We start from the raw sequence: 25,269 nt of genomic DNA, 5'->3' as shown, positions 1-25,269 counted from the left end.
CCCTTCTGTCAGGTTCTATTTGCCTCTCAATCAGAAAACTTAATTGTAGCTTAGACAGCACCTTTCTTAGCTCCTCCAATAATGACTCTGTCCTTTGTCCTCGACCCTGTCTAGCACACATGGGCCTCATTCCTTCGTAATCATAACCTCTACTCTACCTCCAATGGCTCTACTCCCAACCTGTGTGTACTGATAGTCCTCTTGCCACTTAATGATGTATAATTGTTCAAACCTGGTTAATGCCACTCTTAGGATCATTGGTTACTATCCTCACCCTTTCTTTTATGACCTTGTCTAAATATGACCAGAGTCGGCGAACTTGGAAGGCTTCCATAGCCTTGGCAACTCATGACGACAGCCTAGGATGGTTACTGGCGCCATAAACTAGAGTGTCAATTTGTTGGGTCAACAACAGGAGCCACTGTGCACTTGCTCCTCATGTGGGATCTCTGTCCTTAATGTACTGTACATTTTGATTTAATGCTATAACTAGTACTCAAACAGTATGTTTCACTTTGTGTTTCTATGTGGGTGCAAACTGTTGAAATCTTTACTTAATATATACTAAACCGATCTTCTGTATATAAAGAGAATTGAAAATGAATCTTGATGTGAATGGAAGGGGAGAGGGAGCGAGAAAGGGGAGGGTTGTGGGTGGGAGGGAAGTTATGGGAGGGGGAAGCCATTGTAATCCATAGGCTGTACATTGGAAATTTATATTCATTAAATAAAACTTAAAAAAATTAAAAGTAAAAAAAGAATAAAGGAAGAATGAGGGAGGGAAGTGTCATGTTGTTAGAATTGTATCTTTGAAATACACAATATAATTACTCTTTATATTGATAATAAAACATGAAAAATAGAATTCCCTAATCAAATCCTATTTTAAAAGCAAATATAATTTTTTAAAAGATTTATTTATTTATTTGAAAATCAGAGTTACACACAGAGAGAAGGAGAGGCAGAGAGAGAGAGAGAAAGAGAGAGAGAGAGGTCTTCCATCTGGTGGTTCACTCCTCAGCTGATCTCAACGGCTGGAGCTGTGATGATCTGAAGTCAGGAGCCAGGAGATTCCTCTGAGTCTTCCATGCAGGTGATGGGGCCCAAAGACTTGTGCCATCCTCCTCTGCCTTCCCAGACCATAGCAGAGAGCTGAACTGGAAGAGGAGCAGCTGGGACTCAAAATGGCACCTATATGGGATGCTGGCACTGTAAGCAGTGGCACCACCCAGTGTACTATAGTACTGGCCCCCAAAGTAAATAAATTTTACAAGGCTTCTTTGACAAGAGCTGATACATCAGAGCAGAAAATTTCAGAAATGGCACATGCAAAATGAATTCAGGTGAATGTGGTTAGAGAGGATAATATTTAAACAACTGGCAAATCAGTTGTCATTTAAACTCTTTCAGAACTAACAGAAAAGAAAAGGTGCATTTTGACGTCTGTCTTCAAGTAAAACTCAGATTCCATATTGAGATACATCAAGGCTTGTCTAAAAAGTTCACACACATGAGTGTGTGCATAGGCAGTTTGCTTCTTTCCCACATCTGCACTGAAGAACTCACTCCTTTCCCTAAATATGACCTCTTCATAGGTGGTTGTGGAAGAACTACCAACATGTCCTGGCTTTTCACTTTGCCATCCAGGAGATCAATAAGAATCCCCACCTACTCCCCAACATGTCCTTGGGTTACCAATTCTACAATGGTTTTCCAAGTGATCAGTTCACCTTGTGGAGCACTCTGCACTGGCTCTCAGGACAGGGTATATTTGTCCCTAACTACAACTGTAAAAAACAAGACAAATCAGTTGCTGTCATTGCAGGAACCACATCAACATTTTCTGCTGAAATTGGAACCCTTTTGGAGCTCTACAAAATCCCACAGGTATGTGTGTTATGAATTTCAGAGAAAATGGTTGAACCTCCCCTAACTCCATTCTCACCTATGTCAGAAAGGCAATGTGGAAGCCGAGAATACATATCCCACTATGATTTAAAGCAGGAAAACCCTGGGCTGTGACATTATTAACAGAGGGATGGAGAAGGAAGAAAGCGAAGGGGCAGTGAATGCTTAGAGTCTCCACTCAGATTCCTACCTAGGGCCAATATATCCATCCCCTACTACTGGGCTTATTGACTTCATTGTACTCACAGCTCAGTGCCTCAAAGGAAATATCCACAGCACCAAGCAGTGTCCTGTCCTGGGTGGCATCCACAGGTGAAAGATACAGATGTGGGGATTTAAAGACCTGGACATTTACTTTTTCTTTGAGACATCACAGAGGGCCATGCCTTCCCTAAGACTGCTAAGAGTGTTGGAGGCTCAATTCCAGTGAGATAGGTGTTCCCAGACTCCCTCTTCCAAACCTTGCTCATTCACTTGCACCCAATGATTTCTTCATAGGAATCCCAGTGAGTGTTCAACTATTTACAATTCCTGATATCACAGATTGTTTTTTGTAACTATTGATTTAAGAGGCAAAAAGAAACATAACAGAGGTCTTCCTTTCATTGCTTACTCACTGATGTGCTGGGGGTCTGGCCATTGCAGGCCCTGGTTCTATAAATTCTGTTCAGGTCTCTCATGAGTGTTAACTATTTCAATTAATCAAGATATCACAGCTGCCTCCCAGGGACTGCATTAGTATTTCAGAGACTTTTGTGAGATCCAGTACACACCATCAGCAATATGGGCACATTGCTGCCAGACACAGACTTCAGTCACATAGGAGGATTCTAAGCTGGAAAAATTATTTCACCAAAAATCAGAGTGGGTAATTGTGATTTTCATAAGAAGTTATGTGATGTTGTGAAAAGAAATTAATTCCAGTGTATCAGGAGATCCATACAAACTTTGTCATAGTTTACATGCCACATTGGTTCTATCCCACACTGGGTGAAGATGAGGGCCAGGATACTATCAGGGCTGGCGCTGTGGCTCACTTGATTAATCCTCTGCCTGTAGTGCTGGCATCCCATATGGGAACTGATTCTAGTCCCGGCTGCTTCTCTTCTAGTCCAGCTTTCTGCTGTAGCTCGGGAAGGCAGTGGAGGATGGCCCAAGTGCTTGGGCCACTGCACCTGCATGGGAGACCAGGAGGAAGCACCTGGCTCCTGGCATTGGATTGGCATAGCTTCGGCTGTAGCAGCCATTTGGGGAGTGAACCAATGGAAGAAAGACCTTTCTGTTTTTCTTTCCCTCTCTAACTCTATCTGTCAAATAAAAATAAATAAAAAAGGATACTATCTTGGTGATATTCCATTCAAAATTCCTGCCTTCCCTGTTTGCACTGCAGAATGTGAAGAGAAAATAGGGATATGACACATTTTCATGCTATCAGCTTTCTTCCAAAGGCAAAGGGCATGAGAAGCATGGTATTCTCTGGGTGCAGAATAACAGAATTCAGCTATCTCTAGAGCAATATTTCTTTTTACCCAGTAACATTCCCCTCAAAAGCCTCCCTTGGAGAGAATATCTCAGCCTCACCCAAAAATAGGCAATTGACAGTCATGACTTTTTGGCTTTCAGATCACCTATGGCCCTTTTGATCCTCTGCTAAGTGATAAAGACCAGTTTCCCTCACTCTATCAGATGGCTACCAGCGACAGCTCTGTGGCCCATGGAATGATCTCCTTGTTGCTGCATTTTGGCTGGACTTGGGTGGCGCTCTTTGTATCTGATGATATGAAAGGAGAGCAGTTCCTTCGGTACTTCGAGGCAGAGATGGTAAAGAAAGGTCTCTGTGTGGCCTTTACACAAAAACTTCCTGCCACTAAGAGACTGTATGCCTCCACTGATATCACTTTCATGACTGGGATCAGCCTTTCTTCTGCAAATGTGCACATACTCTATGGTGAAGTGAGGAGCCTCATCAGTGTGGACTTTGCAGGAGAGTACTTTCTAACCATGGGCAAGGTGTGGATCATGGTAGCAAAGTGGAACATCGTTGTGCATGAGACATACCGTGCACTGCACTCTTTCCATGGAGGCTTCTCATTTTCACCACACAAGGGGGAAATCCCTGGCCTCAAACATTTTCTCAAGACAGTGGACCCTTCCCACTACCCAGAAGACTTTTACTTCACTAAACTGTGGTTTCACATTTTCAGGTGCTTACCTGCTGGGTCACTGTGTGGAGAAAAGGGAGACTGCTCACCAAACAATTCCTTAGAGTTTTCCCCAGGAGACATTGACATAATGACCATATCTGACTCCAGCTATTTCATCTACAATGCTGTGTATGCAGTGGCCCATGCCCTCCATAAGATGTTTCTAGAGAAAGTAGAAATGGGATCTGCAGGAGATGCAGCTCAACTTAAGCTTCTTCCTTGGCAGGTAAACCTCCTCCAGAACAGGATAGACATGAAGCCACTAATGGCATTTTCACATTTTTTTTTACAGAAATAGAACTCCATGGTTTTTGTCATATACTTCCAAATAAAATGTAAAAAGTTAATGAGACCCTCAACTGATAGTCTATAGGAGATACAGAGTGAGGAGAAACCCATATGGTATCTATTCTAAGCATTATTGAGGTATAAAATACTATTTATTTATTTAGTTAGTTAGTTAGTTATTATTTTTTAACAGGCAGACTTAGACAGTAAGAGAGAGATAAAGAGACAGAGAGAAAGGTCCTTGCTCCGTTGTTTCACCCCCCAAATGGCTGCCATGCCAGCGCACTGTGCTGATCCAAAGCCAGGAACCAGGTGCTTCTCCTGGTCTCCCTATGTGGGTGCAGGCCCAAGCACCTGGTACATCTTACACTGCTTTTCTGGGCACAGCAGACAGCTGGACTGGAAGACAAGCACCTGGGACAGAACTGGCACCCCACCTGGGACTAGAACCTAGAGTGCCAGAGCCGCAGTTGGAGGATTAGCCTAGTGAGCCATGGAGGTAGCCTAGAATTGAACATTTATAACACATATGTTTGTCTTAGTTTGGATGTACAGGGACCTCTAGACATCTTTAGTTTTAGAAAAAATGTATATGTTTAAAATAAACTAGGCTTATATGTCAATTTATTTTAAACTTTTATTTAGTAAATATGATTTCCCAAAGTACAGTTTATGGATTACAATGGCTTTTTCTCCCCCATAACTTCCCTCTCACCCACACCCCTCCCATCTCCTGCTCGCTCTGCCATTCCATTCACATCAATATTCATTTTCAATTATCTTTATATACAGAAGATCAATTTAGCATATATTAAGAAAAGCTTTTAACAGTTTGCACCCACACAGAAACACAAAGTGAAAAATACTGTTGTAGTAGTAGTTATAGCATTAATTCACATTGGGCAACACATTAAGGACAGAGATCCCACATGGGGATTAAGTACACAGTGACTCCTATTATTGAATTAACAATTTGACACTCTTGTTTATGGTGTCAGTAATATCCCTAGGCTCTAGTCATGAGTTGTCAAGGCTATGGAAGCCTCTTGAGTTCACTGACTTCGATCTTATTCAGACAAGGTCACAATCAAAGTGGAAGTTCTCTCCTCCCTTCAGAGAAAGGTACCTCCTTCTTTGATGGCCCGTTATGTCTACTGGGATCTCCCTCACAGAGATCTTTCATTTAGGTCCTCTTTTTTTTCCCAGTGTGTCTTGGCTTTCCATGCCTAAAATACTCTCATGGGCTCTTCAGCCAGATCCGAATGCCTTAAGGGCTGATTCTGAGGCCAGAGTACTGTTTAGGACATCTGCCATTCTTTGAGTCTGCTGTATTCCACTTCCCATGTTGGATCCTTCTCTCCCTTTTTTATTCTGTCAGTTAGTATTCGCAGACACTAGTCTTGTTTGTGTGATCCCTTTGACTCTTAGAGCTATCAGCGTGATCAATTGTGAACTGAAATTGATCACTTGGACAAGTGAGATGGCCTTGGTACATGCAATCTTGATGGGATTGTATTGGAATCCCCTGGCACATTTCTACCTCCACCATTTGGGGCAAGTCTGATTGAGCATGTCCCAAATTGTACATCTCCTCCTTCTCTTATTCCTACTCTTATATTTAACAGGGATCACTTTTCAGTTAAATTTCAACACTTAAGAATAAATGTGAACTCTGTTAAGTTTGACAACAAGTGACCTTGATGATGCAGGGGTGATGATCAGAGACCTCCCGCTTTCAGTGGACCTGGGGACCCTCAGCTCTATTAGGGGAGGGTCTTGGTGAGGACAGCAGTTCGGACTGCAACATAACATCTTCTGTCGTCTTTTTCTGTGTTCTAGTTTTTAACAGATTTTTTTGAGTGTTGGGTAGCAGGGAAGAGGTAAGGGGAACGTTATTTTAAAAAATCTGTTTTAGTTGTCACCCCCATTCTTCCTGTTTTGTGGAAGTCCTCACACTGAGAAATTTGTATATTTTATATTAAATCATTTCCTATTAAAAAAAAAGAATAAATGGGTGTTAATTACATAGTTCAACCAATAGTATTAACTAGTTCAAAAAAATACTAGAAGGGATAAAGTATTAATTGTACATCAACAGTCAGGACAAGGGCTGATAACTCACTGTTTCTCAGTGTCCCTTTCACTCAACAGGTTTCTTTTTTGGGGTTGGTTAGTTGTCACCGATCAGGGAGAACAAGATATTTGTCCCTTTGGGACTTGCTTCATTCACTCAGCATGATGTTTTCCAGATTCCTCCATTTTGTTGCAAATGACCGGGTTTCATTGTTTTTTACTGCTGTATAGTATTCTATAGAGTACATATCCCATAATTTCTTTATGCAGTCTACTGTTAATGGGCATTTGGGTTGATTCCAGGTCTTAGCTATTGTGAATTGTGCTGCAATAAACATTAAGGTGCAGACATCTTTTTGGTTTGCCAATTTAATATCTTTTGGGTAAATTCCAAGGAGTGGGATGGCTGGGTTGTATGGTAGTGTTATATTCAGGTTACTGAGGAATCTCCAGACTGACTTCCATAGAGGCTTAATCAGTTTGCATTGCCACCAACAGTGGGTTAGTGTCCCTTTTTCCAACATCCTCGCCAGCATCTGTTATTGGTAGATTCTAACTAGGTGAGGTGAATCCTCATTGTGGTTTTGATTTGCATTTCCCCGGTTGCTAGTGATCTTGAACATTTTTTCATGTGTCTGTTGGCCATTTGGAATTCCTCTTTCGAAAAATATCTATAAAGGTCCTTGGCCCATCTCTTAAGTGGGTTGATTGATTTGATGTTGTGGAGTTTCTTGATTTCTTTGTAGATTCTGGTTATCAACCCTTTATCTGTAGTATAGTTTGCAAATATTTTTTCCCATTCTGTCGGTTGCCTCTTCAGTTTCCTGACTGTTTCTTTTGAAGTACAGAAACTTCTCAATTTGATGCAATCCCAAATTTTGGCTTTGACTGCCTGTGCTTCCGGGGTCTTTTCCAAGAAGTTTTTGCCTGTACCTATATCTTGCAGGTATTCCTCAATGTTCTCTAATAATTTGATGGTGTCGGGTCATAGATTAAATCTTTAATCCATATTGAGTGGATTTTTGTGTAAGGTGAAAGGTAGGGATCTTGCTTCATGATTCTGCACGTGGAAATCCAGTTTTCCCAGCACAATTTATTGAATAGACTGTCCTTACTCCAAGGATTGGTTTTCGATCCTTGATCCAATATAAGTTGGCTGTAGATGTTTGGATTGACTTCTGGTGTTTCTATTCTGTTCCATTGGTCTATCCATCTGTTTCTGTACCAGTACCATGCTGTATTGATTACAACTGTCCTGTATTATGTCCTGAAATTTGGTATTGTGATGCTTCTGGCTTTGCTTTTGTTGTGCAATATTGCTTTAGCTATTCGAGGTCTCCTGTGTCTCCATATGAATTTCAGCATCATTTTTTCCAGATCTGAGAAGAATGTCTTTGGTATTTTGATTGGTATCGCATTGAATCTGTAAATTGCTTTTGGGAGAATGGCCATTTTGATGATATTGATTCTTGCAATCCATGAGCATGGAAGATTTTTCCATTTTTTGGTATCTTCTTCTATTTCTTTCTTTAAGGTTTTGTAATTCTCATCATAGAGAACTTTAACGTCCTTGGTTAGTTTATTCCAAGGTATTTGAATGTTTTTGTAGCTATTGTGAATGGGATTGATCTTAGCAGTTCTTTCTCATTTGTGACATTGCCTGTGTATACAAAGGCAGTTGATTTTCGTGCATTGATTTTATATCCTGCTACTTTGTGAAACTCTCCTATGAGTTCCAATAGTCTCTTAGTAGAGCTCTTTGGATCCCCTAAATAAAAAATCATGTAGTCTGCAAAGAGGGATAGTTTGACTTCTTCCTTCCCAATTTGTATTCTTTTAATTTCTTTTTCTTGCCTGATGGCTCTGGCTAATACTTCCAGAACTATATTGAATAGCAGTGGTGAGAGTGGGCATCCCTGTCTGGTACCAGGTATCAGTGGAAATGCTTCCAACTTTTCCCCATTAAATAGGATGCTGGTTGTGGGTTTTTCATAAATTGCTTTGATTGTATTGATGAATGTCCCTTCCATACCTAGTTTGCTTAGAGTTTTTATCATGAAATGGTGTTGTATTTTGTCGAATGCTTTCTCTGTGTATATTGAGATAATCATATGGTTTTTCTTCTGCAGTTTGTTAATGTGGTGCATCACATTGACTGTTTTGCGAACATTGAACCATCCCTGCATACCAGGGATAAATCCCACTTGGTCTGGGTGGATGATCTTTCTGATGTGTTGTTGCATTCTATTGGCCAGAATTTTATTAAGGATTTTTGCATCTATGTTCATCAGGGATATTGGTCTGTAATTCTCTTTCAATGTTGTATCTTTTTCTGGCTTAGGATTTAAGGTGATGCTGGCTTCATAGAAAGAATTTGGGAGGATTCCCTCTTTTTTGATTGCTCTGAATAGTTTGAGGAGAATTGGAGTTAGTTCTTCTTTAAATGTCTGGTAGAATTCAGTTCATTAGCACCACACATTCACTAGGTCCTAATCTCCTCATTTCATCCCCCTCCCCCCAGAGTCAGGTTTTTCTGCTTGGCTGAGGGTGTTTGCAGACCTGAGGTCACCCCGCTTATGACATATGTGCAAAATGGTGCCTGCTCTTTGTCTTGCTCGCCTTTGAGAGGTGAGCAGAGAGAGAGAGAAACTCGTGTCCATACCGGTCACTTTTATTTTTCCTTCTTCTTCTAGTTAGCCTGGTGAACTTTTTCCCCATGGGATTTCAAACCTCATTCCCTCTAGTCTCCTCTTTCCGCTTTCCCGCTTGTGTCTCGGGCTATTGATGTTTGGCTCACCTCGCATTCCAGCACTGCTGTGTTGATTCTGCTACTGGTATCCCGAGCCATGGGCTCCCACACCCTCCACGCAGGTCCACTGTGAATCACTAGTTCCGGAAGAGTTTCCTCTGCTGTTTCTTCCCCTACTCTTCCTTGAACCTGCAGTATCTCCACTTTTATTAAACTGTCTCTTCCCAGACTATCAGTGTGCTCCCTTCCTGTTCCACCATCTTGCTGCTCTCTCGCATTTCTGGGACTTCTTCCATCTCATTATCTTTACAATCTAGTATTTACGTTTTGTGTCCTTTGGGGGGTGCCATGTTGTCTTCCTTCTTCTGTTTCTTGAATTTGTTCATTTTTTATTCAGCATTTGTGGAGATACTTGCTTGTTTCTGTGTTTTTTCTCTGTGGTGTCTTTTACCTTTGGACTATATGTGGATTAGTGGAGTGTCTGCATTCAGTGACTACCTAGAGCTACAGTGTTGGTGTGGCAAAGAAGCTCTTTTTAGTGCTCCAGTGTGAGAGCTGTATCTGCAGTGACACACCCAGGTTTGGCATAGTAAATCTCCCTCTCTCTTTTTTTTTTTGATCAGAGGGAAGGTTTGTTCTTGTCTGTTGGTGTAGACTCAGTTGAACTCCATTCCTCAAAGGAGACCAGTACCTGGGTGCTAGCCTCAGTGTGTATATTATTTGTCTGCTCTGCCACAAGGACCACACAGAGGATCTGTGCAGCCTCAGTGTAAGTTCAGATTGCTGCCAATATCACTCACCAGGTAACCAGGCATCCCTGATCATGCGGAGCCCACTACAGTGACTGTCCAGTGTCACAGCCACACCCTGAGTTATCCAGTGCATCCTTAGTGTTTTCAAATCTCAGCACACAAGCCTCCCACAATCATGAGCACTTAGCCCTCTGTCTGTTCTCCTCACCAGTCTCAGGAGTCTCTACTTGGCTGTTTGCTGGTGCAGCTTTTATGTATGTCCAAGATGACGCCTGCTCTCTATCAGCTTGTTATAGTCTGCATTTGCAGGGTGACTGGGGAGAAAGAAAATGTGCTCCACCTTTGTTTTTTCTCCCATAGTTTGGCAGGTACACTATCCCCCATGGGGCTCCAAGCTGGATTCCCTCTAAGCTCTTCCTGTAGCTTCTCACCACTGGCTTGGGCTGCTGTGTTTTGGTCTCACCTCACTCTCCAGTGCTGGTGCTGAGGCTCTCAGCTACTGGGGTCCTGAGCTGTGCATGTCCTTGCCCTCCATATAGGTCAATCATATCCCTCCAATTTGTGTAGAGTTTCTTCTGCTGTTTTCTCCCTAACTCTTCCCTGAGCCTGCAGTCTTTCCACTTTTTCTTAAACTATGTTCTCCTAGACTAGAGCAGCAATCACCCTCTCTTCTCCACCATCTTAATCCCATCTCTAGCACCTGTAACTTGAATGCTGTCCTTCTTACAATTGTGTTTGTCCTCTAGCTTCACCCACTTCTGAAGAAAATCCAGTTTAGGAACAGTGCTGGAAATGACATATCCTTCCATGAAACAAGGCACGATGTGGTACAATATGATATCCAGAATATTGTGAATTTTCCTGTGGGCCTTGGGTTGATGGTCAACATTGGAAAGTTTTTCTCTAAGAGTTCACATGATGAAGCTTTGGTCATCAATGAAGAGATGATAGAATGGCCTATTGCATTCAAAGAGGTATGGATCCCTTCCAATTTCACAGACCTACATGGAGTAGATTAAGTATGAAGCCTTTACGTAAGCATCAGAGTCTCACTTCATATCATGGCTTCCAAATATATAGTAAATGTATATATACATATATATTTTTTTTCTAGGTAATGCATGTTGAAAGTGCAACTTGGAATAATCTACTGATTTATTTTTTAATTTGAGCATATATATTTATGCAGATATTGAGTGAATAGAATAAAGGGTAATTAATGAAAGAAATAAGGAGATCAGTGTATAGACACATAAATTCTATGTATATCTCCATGTATTCTGAAGGCCTTAATCACATTTGGTGGGGGCCTTTATGTTTTGATGCATGATTAACACAGTGGATTATGGGTTGACTTATCATTCACCTGTTTGTAGATGACATTTCTTTTTTTTTGCATTTTGCATGCTACTCAATCATCCACATTTTATTCTTCATAACATCTTGAGATATTGACATTAATTTGTGTTGTTTCCAAAATATGATATTTTTTGCATGAGCTGTACATAACAACAATACATTGTGCCCAAGTGATGAGTTTATCTCTGAAATTTATAGCCTGCCTGAATGGAGAATATAAAAAATGTACTAAACACAATTATTATTTCATAACACATTCTAACCATTTTTACATTGACCTGATTTTTTCAGTTACTCTCAGTAGTGTGCCTCCGTATCATGTCTTTTGTTTCTTTTATCTGTGATGTAAAATATTCTAATCAACTCAGTATGAGTTCATGGTCAAAGAGTTCTCAGACTTTCTGTTTTCAGAACCATTGCCATATAGAAACCCACATTAAACATATTTTGGATATAGTGGTTCAATAAGAAGAGATAAATGGCAGGGGATGTTAGCTGGTGATGTGTGAAATAACAGTGATTAACTGCATTTGTGATATTTGCTACATGTTGATAAAGTACAATGACCACGGAAGCTCCAAATCAGCTGCCTAGGTAATGATGACGTGGCAGCCATGGAAGAGACACAGTGATGACCTTCAACTGAAGGTCACATTTTCTTTTTCTTTTCTTTTCTTTTCTTTTTTTTACAGGCAGAGTTAGTTAGAGAGAGAGACAGAGAGAAAGGTCTTACTTCTGTTGGTTCACCCCCCAAATGGCTGCTACAGCTGGTGCACCATGCTGTACCCAGTCCAAAGTCAGGAGACAGGTGCTTCTTCCTGGTCTCCCATGCGGGTGCAGGGCCCAAGCACTCGGGCCATCCTCCACTGCCTTCCGGGGCCACAGCATAGAGCTGGACTGGAAGAGGAGCAACCGGGACAGAACTGGCACCCCAATCGGGATTAGAACCCAGAGTACTGGCGCCACAGGCAGGGGATTAGCCTAGTGAGCCATGGCGCTGGCCAGGTCATATTTTCTGTTGTGTGTGTGGGGGAAGTATTGAAATTCCATTAAAGTGATAACATGCAAAATCAAGATGAATGTTTCTCTTTTCCTTTTAGACTCCTCAATCTGTGTGTAGCCAGAGCTGTGGCCCAGGATTCAGGAAAGTGCCACAGGAAGGAAGACCTGTCTGCTGCTATACTTGCACTTTTTGCACAGACAGAGACATTTCCAATCAGACAGGTAGAAACCGTATCCATTCCTACTGATAACTCCACTGTCATAATTATACTACTCAGCCAAAAGAAGGAATGAAATCCAGTCTTTTGTAACAACATTGATGCCAATGGAAGACATTATGCTTAGTGAAATAATTCAGTCCCGAAATGACAAATCTTATCATATGTTTTCTCTTATATATAGTAGTTAATATAGAATACAAAAAAGCATTGTATAAGAATGAAACTGACTTCTTAAGATTTCATTATGTGTTTAGATCTTTTCTATACTCCTGTGGAACAGTGTGCCGTTTCTACATTTTACTTCTGGAATATTATAGCTAATGGTGAATTAAGCCTGTAGATGTAAAGCAATTGAATTTATATTATTGTAAAAGTTAAATGAAAAGTAGGAAGGAGGAGTATTCTGGGAGGGAAGGGAGGAGGGAAGTATGGTTACCATCTTAGAGTTGTTTCTATGAAATATATGAAATCTGTTCTCTTTACATTGATAAAAAATTAAAAAAAGGAAAAGTAACCCAAGAATATTTGTAATGAGAGTGCAGTGAACCATTGCTATGAATACACATAATCACTTGCTATCTCCATACATCTATTTTATGATCGCTATGTCTACCACATTATGTGTAGACTGATGTCTGGTGACATTCATCTTATTGGGCTCAACTGTGCTATTGATTTGACAAGACATCTTGTTTTACCCTCCAGTTCTGGGAGAGGCAGTCCTAATCTGAGCTCTTGTAGTGGACCATGCTTAAATCCAAGCAAGACATGTACAAAGCATCACCACCAATTTTTGTTATGCTTGCTTAGATGAGCAATTCCATGCATTTTCATGCACAAATACAATGTACAAGGTTCATGCAAGTTGATACAGAAGTATTTTATTATTTTTGTGTCATATCTTTAATATTGTGCAGTGTGAAATATGAAGACACAATATCATAATACAGGATGCAGTTTGTCATCATTAAACAATTAACATTTAAGGAATTATCTATCAAAGACAAATATATCAAATTATGTGAACTGGATAAATTCTACATAAAAAATGCTTCCATTATTCAAAACACAAAGTAGACAATAGTTTCTATTACTCCAAAAATAATCCTTCAATGATCATCAACGCAGCAGTAGAAATCACTTAATTTTTCACACTTTAGAGAGGGAACACTTTAGAGAGGGAATTTTTCAGGTGTAAAGATTATAACAAAACAATTTAGAGTAATGTGCAACACCCATTATGCATATGAAAAAAGAAAGAAAAATAAGTTACCATCATATACGAATTCATAGTACATCACATGGGTGCTTGTTTGTGTCCATAATGTCTGAGACAAAAGCCCGGAGCACCTGCATATTCTAGGAAAAGAGCGTTCTGCCTGGATTGGGAATGCAGACTTGCTCTAGTGCCTCTTGTTATTTGATAAAGGCAGTCTGTTCTCAAAGTGGCAGTGCAAAGGTGACTAATTTCCTAAACAGAACAAGTCAGCAATTCAGTGTCAGTGCTGAGTCTCTCTTTTTCCTCAGATGCAGAGCAGTGCATCCTGTGTGCAGATCACGAGTACCCAAACATGGAGAGAAACCGCTGCCTCCCCAAGCTGGTGACCTTCTTAGCCTTTGAGGATGCCCTGGGGATGGCTCTGACCTGCACAGCTCTGTGCTTCTCTGTCCTCACAGCTGCGGTCCTCTGGGTCTTTGTGAAGCACCGAGACACTCCCATCGTCAAGGCCAATAACCGGACCCTCAGCTACATCCTGCTCATCACCCTCCTCCTGTGCTTCCTCTGCTCCTTACTCTTCCTTGGCCGTCCCAACACAGCCACCTGCATTCTCCGGCAAATAACATTTGGCCTTGTGTTCACAGTGGCTGTTTCCACCGTGCTGGCCAAGACCATCACTGTGATTCTGGCCTTCAAGGTTACAAAACCTGGAAGAACTACCAGGCGATTGCTGGTATCAGGAACTTCTAACTCTGTCATTCCTATCTGTTTCCTGATCCAACTGGCTCTCTGTGGCATCTGGCTTGGGACTTCTCCTGCCTTTATTGACACAGATGCGCACTCTGAGCATGGCCACATCATCCTGGTATGCAACAAGGGCTCAGCCACTGCCTTCTACTGTGTCTTGGGCTACCTGGGCTCCTTGGCCCTGGCCAGCTTCACTGTGGCTTTCCTAGCCAGGAATCTGCCTGACACATTCAATGAAGCCAAGTTCCTGACGTTCAGCATGCTGGTGTTCTGCTGTGTCTGGGTGACATTCCTGCCTGTCTACCACAGCACCAAGGGGAAGGTCATGGTGGCCGTGGAGGTTTTCTCCATCTTGGCCTCAAGTGCAGGGCTCCTGGGATGCATCTTCCTCCCCAAGTGCTACATTATTCTCTTAAGGCCAGAGAGAAATTCTTTGAAAGGCTTAAAGAAAAGAGCAAGTTCTAAGGGATTTTAAAAATTTCCACTTGTTTTCCTGTCACATTTTCAGAGTTTAGGATCAAGAATCCAGGCTGAGTAGCATTCCAGATATATGAAGGAGCTAAAATGAATTTTTCCTTTATAAATAACTGGTTAGTTGGATGTTTAGCCTAGCAATCTGAGTTCATGGCATCAATTTCTGGCTCTGGTTTTGGCCTCTGACCTGGACTTTTAAGTCCTGGGGGCCCTCTGAAGGAAGTGGTGAATCTTCATGTAACTTGATCCTGGAACCCATGTGAAAATCTAGGGTTTGACTCCCTGTTGTTGGTTGTAACCTCAGCCCAGATACAAGCATTGGGAGTGTAGATGTGTGAAGCATCGAATAGGAGGTCTCTTTGTCTCTATCACTAACCATATGTTTCTCTTTCGGACCCTCGCCAGCAAGGGTCCAACGCAGTAATGACACGGTCACTGTTCATCAGTTCTCAAGGAACTTTATATTTGTGGGGAGAGAAGGAAAGCGGGGAGAGGAGAAAAGAAGAGGAGGGGCCACGGTGGCAGCTGCCAGCAGCGGTGGCCACGCCGGCCTGCCCAGATCCCCATGTCCCTTTATGCTGATATCGCCCAATCAGATGAAAGGCGCGTATAGCCTCAGGTCGAAAGTTCATCTGTTTCACCTGGTTCTTCCTAGTTTATGCAGAGTCCATTCTGTTTCATCTGTTTCACCTGGCTGTTTTCGTAGGCCTTGTGGTCGACCGATTGCTGCAAACTATTTAGAGGAGGTTCCCACAGGTGGCCAGCCTGCAGTTCCCCACATTTCTCTCTATCTCAGAGTTAGTACTAGAGTTTAGGGAAAAATTTAAATTGAGTAAAAATGAATCATGCTTTAAATCAAGCCTCTGATGCCCATCTAGGCTACAGCAGCAATGTTATTTTTTAAAAAGATTATTTATTTATTTATTTATTTGACATGTAGAATTACAGACAGTGAGAGGGAGAGACAGAAAGAAAGGTCATCCCTCCATTGGTTCACCCCCCAACTGGCCGCTACCGGCGGAGCTAGCCCAATCCAAAGCCAGGATTCAGGTGCTTCTTTCTGGTCTCCCATCAGATGCAGGTCTGAAGCACTTGGGCTATCCTCCACTGCCCTCCTGGGCTACAGCAGAAAGCTGGACTGGAAGAGGAGCAACCGGGACTAGAACCCAGTGCCCATATGGGATTCTGATGCTGCAGGTGGAGGATTAACCAAGTGAGCCATGGCACTGGTCCCCAGCAATGTTATTTTATATTAAATAGCTATCCCTGAAATGGTGGAGACTGAATTAATTTCTATTTATTCATCAATGTGCAGACAATGTAAGTGTTCTTATTTGCTAAGACATCTAATTAACATGCTTCACATTCTATTTTCCCTGGCTGTTGAGTGTTTGTCATTTATTTCTTGGCATTGTGATTTAAGTGAGATTTCTTTCCTAGGTAAAGGAGCTGCTAGGTCATGCAGTATTCCACTGTGGGTATACTGTGTTTTCCAAAAAAATCTTAATAAATACTCATTGTTGAGCTATTTTGAAATGGTATCTTTTTTAAAACTTTTATTTAATGAATATAAATTTCCAAAGTACAGCTTATGGATTACAATGGCTTCCCCCCCATAACTTCCCTCCCACCTGCAACCCTCCCCTCTCCCACTCCCTCTTCCCTTCTATTCACATCAAGATTCATTTTCAATTCTCTTTATATACAGAAGATCAGTTTAGTATATATTAAGTAAAGATATCAACAGTTTGCCCTCACATAGCAACACTAAGTGAAAAATACTGTTGGAGTACTAGTTATAGCATTAAATCACAATGTACAGCACATTAAGGACAGAGATCCTACATGATATTTTTTTAAGAATTGATTAATTGGCCAGCACCCTGGCTCAACAGGCTAATCCTCCGCCTTGCGGCGCCGGCACACCAGGTTCTAGTCCTGGTCGGGGCGCCAGATTCTGTCCCGGTTGCCCCTCTTCCAGGCCAGCTCTCTGCCTGTGGCCAGGAAGTGCAGTGGAGTATGGCCCAAGTGCTTGGGCCCTGCACCCCATGGGAGACCAGGAGAAGCACCTCGCTTCTGCCTTCGGATCAGCGCAGTGCACCAGCCGCAGCGGCCATTGGAGGGTGAACCAACGGCAAAAAGGAAGACCTTTCTCTCTCTCTCTCACTATCCATTCTGCCTGTCAAAAAAAAAAAAGAATTGATTAATTTTCTATGCAATTTCCAATTTAACACCAAGGTTTTTTTTTTCATTTTCAATTATCTTTATATACAGAAGATCCATTCAGTATATACTAAGTAAAGATTTCATCAGTTTGCACCCACACAGAAACACAAAGTGTAAAAATACTGTTTATAGTACTAGTTATAGCATTAATTCACATTGGACAACACATTAAGGACAGATCCCACATGAGACATAAATTACACAGTGACTTCTGTTGTTGATTTAACAATTTGACACTCTTGTTTATGGCGTCAGTAATCTCACATATATGGAATATTCATTTGCACATGTGAATGACTCAGTAACTATATGTTCTTTGGTCAAAATACTGGTTTGTTATTTTCCTTGTTTTAATTTTTCTTTTTCCAATAATATGGGGGCAGATGCTGTGTGACTGATGTGAAATTCTTAGTCAAATTGAAACATTTTTTTAAACTTTTTTTTTTTAATTTTTATTTTTTGACAGGCAGAGTGGATAGTGAGAGAGAGAGCCAGAGAGAAAAGTCTTCCTTTTTGCCATTGGTTCACACTCCAATGGCCACTGTAGCCAGCTCATCGCGCTGATCCAAAGCCAGGAGCCAGGTGCTTCTCCTGGTCTCCCATGCGAGTGCAGGGCCCAAGGACTTGGGCCATCCTCCACTGCCTTCCTGCGCCATAGCAGAGAGCTGGCCTGGAAGAAGGGCAACCAGGATAGAATCCGGCGCCCCAACTGGGACTAGAACCCGGTGTGCCGGCGCCGCAAGGCAGAGGATTAGCCTGTTAAGCCTTGGCGCCGGCCTAAACTTTTATTTAGTAAATATAATTTTCCAAAATACAGTTTATGGATTACAATGGCTTTCCCCCCCATAACTTACCTCCCACCCACACTTCTCCCATCTGCTGCTCCCTCTCCCCTTCCATTCACATCAATATTCATTTTCAATTGTCTTTATACACAGAAGATCATTTTAGTATATATGAAGTAGAGATTTCAACAGTGTGTACCCACACAGAACATAAAGTGCAAAATACTGTTTGAGTATTAGTTATAGCATTAATTCACATTGGACAACACATTAAGGACAGAGATCTTACATGAGAAGTAAGTACCCAGTGACTCCTGTTGTTGACTTAACAATTTGACACTCTTATTTATGGTGTCAGTAATATCCCTAGGCTCTAGTCACGAGTTGCCAAGGCTATGGAAGCCTCTTGAGGTCTCTGTGAGTGAGATCCCAGCAGAAAGAACGGGCCATCAAAGAAAGAGGTACCTTTCTCTCAAGGGAGAAGTGCACTTCAATTTTATGGCCTTGTCTAAATAAGGTCAGAGTTTGTGAACTCTAGAGACTTCCATAGCCTTGGCAGCTCATGGCAATGCCTTGAGTGATCACCGATGTCATAAATAAGAGTATCAATTATTAAATCAACAATAGGAGTCACTGTGCACTTGCTCTCCAAGTAGGACCTCCATCCTTAATGTATTGTACTATGGGAATTAATGGTAAAACTAGTCTTTAAAGAGTACTTTATACTTTGTGTGCGTGCGTGTGTGAGTGGGTGCAAAATGCTGAACTTTTTACTTAGTACAGAGTTCATCTTCTGTATATAAAGATAATTGAAAATGAATCTTGAAGAATGGGGTGGTAGAGGGAGTAGGAGAGGTGATGGTTTGGGGATGGGAGGTCGGGTATGGGTGCAATAACCACTATAATCCAAAATTTTACTTTGGAAATTTATATTTATTAAATAAAAAGCTTTCTAGTCATTATGTGGCATAGGAGTCTGGCTTCATTCAATTGGATCCAGATTCCAAACCCACCCACATTGCAGCATGCATCTTTCATTCCTTTTTCTAAAGTGTAATTTTCCATTTTACTGATTTTCACCATTCTTTTTTTATTAGACAGGCAGAATTAGACAGTGTGAGAGAGAGACAGAGAGAAAGGTCTTCCTTTTGTTGGTTCACTTCCCAAATGGCTGCTACGGCTGGCACACCATGCTGATCCTAAGCCAGGAACCAGGTGCTTCTTCCTGGTCTCCCAAGTGGGTGCAGGGCCCAAGCACTTGGGCCATCCTCCACTGCCTTCCCAGGCCATGGCAGAGAGCTGGACTGGAAGAGGAGCAACTGGGACAGAATCTGGTGCCCTGACCGGGACTAGAACCTGGTGTGCCGGCGCTGCAGACGGAGTATTAGCCTATTGAGCTGCGGCGCCGGCCAAGGTGTGTTTCTTATAAACAGCAAATAGATGTGTTTTGTTCCTTAATTAATGCATTTTGTTTTTTAATCCATTCTGTCTCTTTTAACTGGAGAGTTGAGGCTTTTAACATTAAATTTGACTATTGAAAAGTAGTAACTTTGCCCTTCCATATTCCCAAAGATAGTTCTAATATGTGCTTTTAGCTTCCTGTAATTTTTTTTCCCCACAGGCAGAGTGGATAGTGAGAGAGAGAGACAGAGAGAAAGGTCTTCCTTTTTGCCATTGGTTCACCCTCCAATGGCCTCTGTGGCTGGTGCATTGTGCTGATCCGAAGCCAGGAGCCAGGCACTTCTCCTGGTCTCTCATGCGGGTGCAGGGCCCAAGGACTTGGGCCATCCTCCACTGCCTTCCTGGGCCATAGCAGAGAACCAACCTGGAAGAGGGGCAACCAGGATAGAATCCGGCGCCCCAACCTGGACTAGAACCCAGTGTGCCGGTGCCGCAAGGTGGAGGATTAGCCTGTTAAGCCACGGCGCCGGCCAATCCTATGATCTTTTCCTTGGATGTGTTCTTCCTTTACCTTCTTTCATATTGATGGCCATGTTTCTGTGTGTAATACATCTTTAAGCATCTTTTGCAGAGCTGGATGAGTGGGGACATATTCTTTCCATTTCTGTTTGCTTTGAAAGGTCTTTATTTCACCTTCATTCACAAATGTGAGCTTTGCAGGATATAATATTCTGGACTGGCAGTTTTTTTTTCTCCTAATACCTGGGCTGTATCTGGTCATTCCCTCCTAACCTGCAGGGTTTCTTATGAGACATCTGCTGTTAGTCAAATTGGAGATCTTCTGAGAGTAATCTGACATTTATCTCTTGCACATTTTAGAAATTTTTATTTATGTTTCACTGTGGTTGGTTGGATGACAATGTGTCATGGTGAGGATCTCTTTTGGTCAGTTTATTGGGGTTTCTATGAGCCTCCTGAATTTGGATGTCTCTGTCCTTTTCCAAACCAGGGAAGTTTTCTGCTAGTATCTCACTAAAAAGGCCTTCTAATTCTTTCTCTCTCTCCATGCCTTCAGCAACTCCTAGAACAGAATGTTGGTTTTTTAAATTCTAATCTGTAGATTCCCAAGAATATTTTTTAGATTTCTAATTTCCTCTTCTTTTCTTTGGTTTTATTGTATACTTTCCTGTTTTCTGTCTTCTAAGTCCGATATTCTCTCTTCTACTTCACTGACTCTGTTTTTAAGGCTTTCAAATGTGTTTGTCATTTTACCTATTGTATTGCTCATTTCATTTTGCTTTCTCTTCAATATCACAATTTCATGTTCTACTACATTATTCCTTTCATTTTTATTCCTCCTTAATATTTCATTTTCATGAGAGAGATTTTCTATCCTGTCCAGTAAGGATTTCTGTAGTTCAAGAATTTGCTTTTGAAAACTTCTTAATGTTCTTATCATAATTTTTTTGAAATCCATATCTTGCATTTCTTCTATCTCATCATCTTCATATTATTGAATTGGAGTGTCATGTTCATTTGAGGGCATCATAATGTCTTCCTTCTTCTTGTTTCCTCAGTTTCTGTGTTTGTTGCTTGGCATTGTGGAGATATTCTTTGGTTTCTTCTTCTTTTTTTCCTTGCTGTGGTGGCTTTTCTCATTATACTTTGACTCTAGATTAACTGGACTGTCTGCTTTTGGTGGATCTTTGGAGACCTGTGATGGGTGTGGCCAAAGAGCTCTGTTCAGTGCTTCAGGGTTAAAGGTGTGTCAAAAGTGACACACCCAGGTTTGGTGTGGTAAATTCTCTCTCTCTCTCTCTCTCTCTCTCTCTCTCTCTCTCTCTCTCCAGAAGTGAAGTAATTCCACACAACTGATCTAGTTTCCTTGAATACAGTCAGTGTCTGAGAACTTGCCCCAGTTGATATAATATTCGTCTGCTCTGTCCCAAGGACCACACAAAGGATCTGTGCAGTCCTCAGTTTAAGCTCAGATTCCCCTGCAATCTCCCACCAGGTTGCCAAGGATACCGAGTTTGTGTGTCTCCCAATGAGTACTCACATCTCAGGCACTCCGTGAGTTCTCTTACACACCCTCAGTTTTTTTTTTTCACAGTCTCAGTTCATAAGCTCCATACATTCACTAGATTGTAACCTCCTGTTATTTCTCCCCACCAGAGTCAGGGTTATTTTTGGCTGAGGGTGGGCACAGCTCTGAAGTAGGGCAGCTGTTACATATATCCAAAATGGCACCTGCTGTTTGTTTTGCTCACCTTTGTAAGGTGATTGGAGAGAGAGAATCGTGTCCATACTGGTTCCCCCCCCCCTTTTTTTTCTCTCTAGTTAGCCTGGTGAACTTTCCCCCATGGGGCTTCAAGACTCATACCCTCTAGGCTCTTCCTGACACTTTCCTACCAGTTTCTCGGGCTACTGAGGTTTTGCGTCACCTTCCTTTCCAGTGCTGGTACATAGACTTGGTGGCTGGGTACCCAAGCAGTGGGTGCCTATGCCATCCACATAGGTTCACTGTGTCCACCTAGTTCCAGAAGTATTTGCTTTGCAGATTTTTTCCCTAACTCTTCCATGAAACTACAGTATCTCCATTTTTATTAAACTATCTTTTCCCAGACTATCAATGAGCTCCCTCCCTATTCCACCATCTTGGAGCACTTCCAAGAAATATTTTTTCATAATGCTATTTTCTTAATTTGGGTGTTGGTTATGAGTGTGTTCAGATGAACAGAACTCATTTATCCATAGATTTATGTGCAATTCTTAGCATATATACCATTTTAAAATGATTTATCATGTCCCATAGCAAGAAGTGTATTTTAAAATGTTCCATATCAAATCCTCCTCACACAGATAACAACTACAGATGTATCTATGCTCAGTGTGTTGTGAAAGAACACACTTTCCATTGTACCTGATCATGCTAATTTCAACATGAAAACATGGTCATGTGGTACTGCCATAAAAATATCTGAGGATGCGAACAAGTATTCAATGCATGTCCTGTTCTGGGAGATGTTACCTGCCATGGAAGAATCCTAGGTTGAGATTCATCTCCTGGAGATCCCTTTTCTATTTGCTCTGAAAGCATCTTATGGAGGGCATGGGCCACTGCATACACAGCATTGTAGATGAAATAGCTGGAGTCAGATATGGTCAGCATGTCAATGTGTCCTGGGAAAAACTCAAAGGAAGCATTTGGTGTGCAGACTCCAATTGTTCCACAAAATGACCCAGGAGGTAAAAGTGAAAAGCATGAAGCCATAGTTGACTGAGGAAGAAATCTCCTGGGAAGTGGGAAGGGTCCACTGTCTTGACAACGTGGTTGAGGCCAGGGATTTCTTCCTTGTGGTGTGAAAATGAGAAGCCTCCATGAAAAGTACAGCATGTGGTCTGTCTCCTTCACAACAATCTCCCACTTTTCAGCCATGATCCACACCTTCCCCAGGATTAAATAGAGTTCGCTTAGAAATTCCATGATGTGGAGGCTCCTTACATCACCATACCAGAATATGCATATTTGTAGATGAAATTCAAAGCCCTGCTGGGAAGGATATTTCAGTTTCTTATTACTTTGACTCAGTGTCTGGGAGTTTTATTATATTGGCCAAGCAGACACCTTTCTTTACCATCTCAGCTTGAATTTCCCGAAGGAACTGCTCTCCTTTCATATCATTAGATACAAAGATCACCACCCAAATCCAGCCAAAATGTAGCAGCAAGGAGAGCATTCCACTGGCCAGAGAGCTGTCACTGTTGGCCATCTGATAGAGTGATGGAAACTTGCCTCTCTCACTTAGTATGGGATCAAAAGGGCCATATGTGATCTGAATGGAAAGAAAACCATCATGATCTGACTTTTGTGGAATATGAGTTTTCTGTTTTGGCAAGTGAGAATAAAAAGTGATTTCCAGAGTAGACATGACCAAGTTCTATCATCTAGGTTCAGAGAATACCAAGCTTCAATGCCTATTGATTTAGGAGAAGAAATGTAAATCTTTATTCATAGAATGAAAGTATATAAGATATCCAAGTATCTTCATTTCCAGTTGTGGGGAGAAGGCAGCATGGGTTTTGGATGCAGCATCACCAGGACATTGGTCTTCCCACCTCTCACCCCATATCACCTGTGGAGAACAGCTCCCACTGCAACTGGCATTAGATATTACCTCAGGGACAAACAACTGTTTCATGTGTTGATCACTTAATACTTTGAATTTCATTTGTTTTCAGAGCATAACCTAAATTGTTTGGAAGAATACAATCACCTACCATCTCTGAGTTTTGAAAATTGCTTTTGAAACCAGAATTCTCCTATGCTGTTGCACTCTATGTTTGTTGGTAATGTGTGCAGAATGCTACCTGTTTCAAGTGGGTCTCCTTTAAGAATCCTGGAATTGCGAATGCAGCCCCTGGTAGTCAGTTTGATTGCATCATGTGATTGGGTTCCTGACACTTACTTGGGAGATTTAATTGAGTGCTAGACTCCTAGGCTTCACCATGGCTACTCAGCACCAGCACCATAGTATGTATTTAGTGACTAAACCAGTGAATGTGTGCACACTCTCTGCCTCTCTTTGTTTCTCAGGCCATCAAGCTCATGCTAAGATTTAAATCTCTGAGTTTCAAAGTCAAAGTGAACTGGGAACCCTGTGAAGGAATCTGCTGAATGTGAGGAAGTCAGGATTGGGCATAGGAAGAGGATGAAATCTCATCTAACTGTAACTGAGGCCCAAATACTCCTTGATGATCTTTGGGACTGTCATCATTTCAGTGGGTTTCCAAATGGAAAATACAGGACAAGATCTTTATATCCCCACATCTAACATGGAATCACCCCGGGACATCTCTGTGCTGTGGGTATTTCCTGTCAATAGTCAGCAATCAACATTCCAAACAGAATGGGATGGATACATTGGCCATAGACAGGGATCTCAGATGAGACTCTCAGCATCCACTGCTCCTTCTCTTTCTCACAGCCCAAGGAATTCTCCGGAATCTGTTTCAACTAATAGTAGTATATGTGCAATTGGCTTCCACATGACCCTTGCATCAGATGTGACAGATCTGGTGGGAAATGAAACATTTCTCACCAGAAATCACATCCCATTTACCTGTGGCGTTTTGTACAGCTCCAGCATTGTTCCAATTTCAGCCAAAAATGCTTATGTAGTTCCAGCAGTGATGGCAACATGTCTCCCTTGTGTCTGACAGGTGTAGTTAGGGATGAGATGATGCTTTCCAGTCAACCAGTGCAGAGTGCTCCTCAGGGTGAACTGGCCACTGGTAACAGAACTGTAGGAAACTGAAGGTCAGGTTGGGGAGTAGCTGGGCATCCTTATTGTTCTCCTGGATGGCAAAATGGAAGGCCAGCATATATTGGTAGTTCTTCCATAGCCACCTAAAGAGAGCAGCAACAGCAGAGAGAAGTGTGAGAACAAGGATTTCAGAGCAACAACACAGCTATGTTTTTCAGACTTCCATTCAGTGGTGCCTCAGCTCTGGCACATGAAGGAGGCTTGAGTGAGGTTCCAACAGCTCAAGAAGATCATGGAATGACCCTTGGACTCCTCTGAAGCAAACTGTGTCCATGATCACACTCACCTTCCCAAGCCCTTCAGGAAAGCCTTGATGTGTCCCAACATGGGATTTCACTACTACTAAGGGATGGAACCCAATGGCAAGCAATTTTTCAGTACTTTCTGAAATAGTTGAATCCATCTGACCTGTTAGTTATCCAAGTGTTTGGGAGCATCTCTAATCTATTCACCAAAAGGATTTTCATGAGCCCTTTCTGCAATTTTCCCATAAAATATACCAACACTCACAGAGGCAATTTCATTCAATTATGT

The 25,269-nt window shown here is 41.8% G+C and overlaps 1 protein-coding gene across 1 annotated transcript in view; it reads left to right on the top strand.

Annotated features, from left to right (window-relative positions):
• LOC133749965 (vomeronasal type-2 receptor 116-like) overlaps positions 1-14,997 on the top strand; it is a 40,358-nt gene extending 25,361 nt beyond the window's left edge. The window contains exons 4-8 of the mRNA XM_062179334.1: positions 1,596-1,887; positions 3,532-4,338; positions 10,721-10,948; positions 12,434-12,557; positions 14,084-14,997. Of these exons, the coding sequence (XP_062035318.1) occupies positions 1,596-1,887; positions 3,532-4,338; positions 10,721-10,948; positions 12,434-12,557; positions 14,084-14,997 (2,365 nt within the window). The remainder of the gene's footprint in view (positions 1-1,595; positions 1,888-3,531; positions 4,339-10,720; positions 10,949-12,433; positions 12,558-14,083) is intronic.
• The last annotated feature ends 10,272 nt before the right edge of the window (positions 14,998-25,269 follow it).

The sequence above is a fragment of the Lepus europaeus genome, chromosome 20, assembly GCF_033115175.1.
Source record: "Lepus europaeus isolate LE1 chromosome 20, mLepTim1.pri, whole genome shotgun sequence".
NCBI lineage: Eukaryota > Metazoa > Chordata > Mammalia > Lagomorpha > Leporidae > Lepus > Lepus europaeus.
Note: the sequence above shows the minus strand (reverse complement) of the source record. Positions and strands in the feature narration are given on the sequence as shown.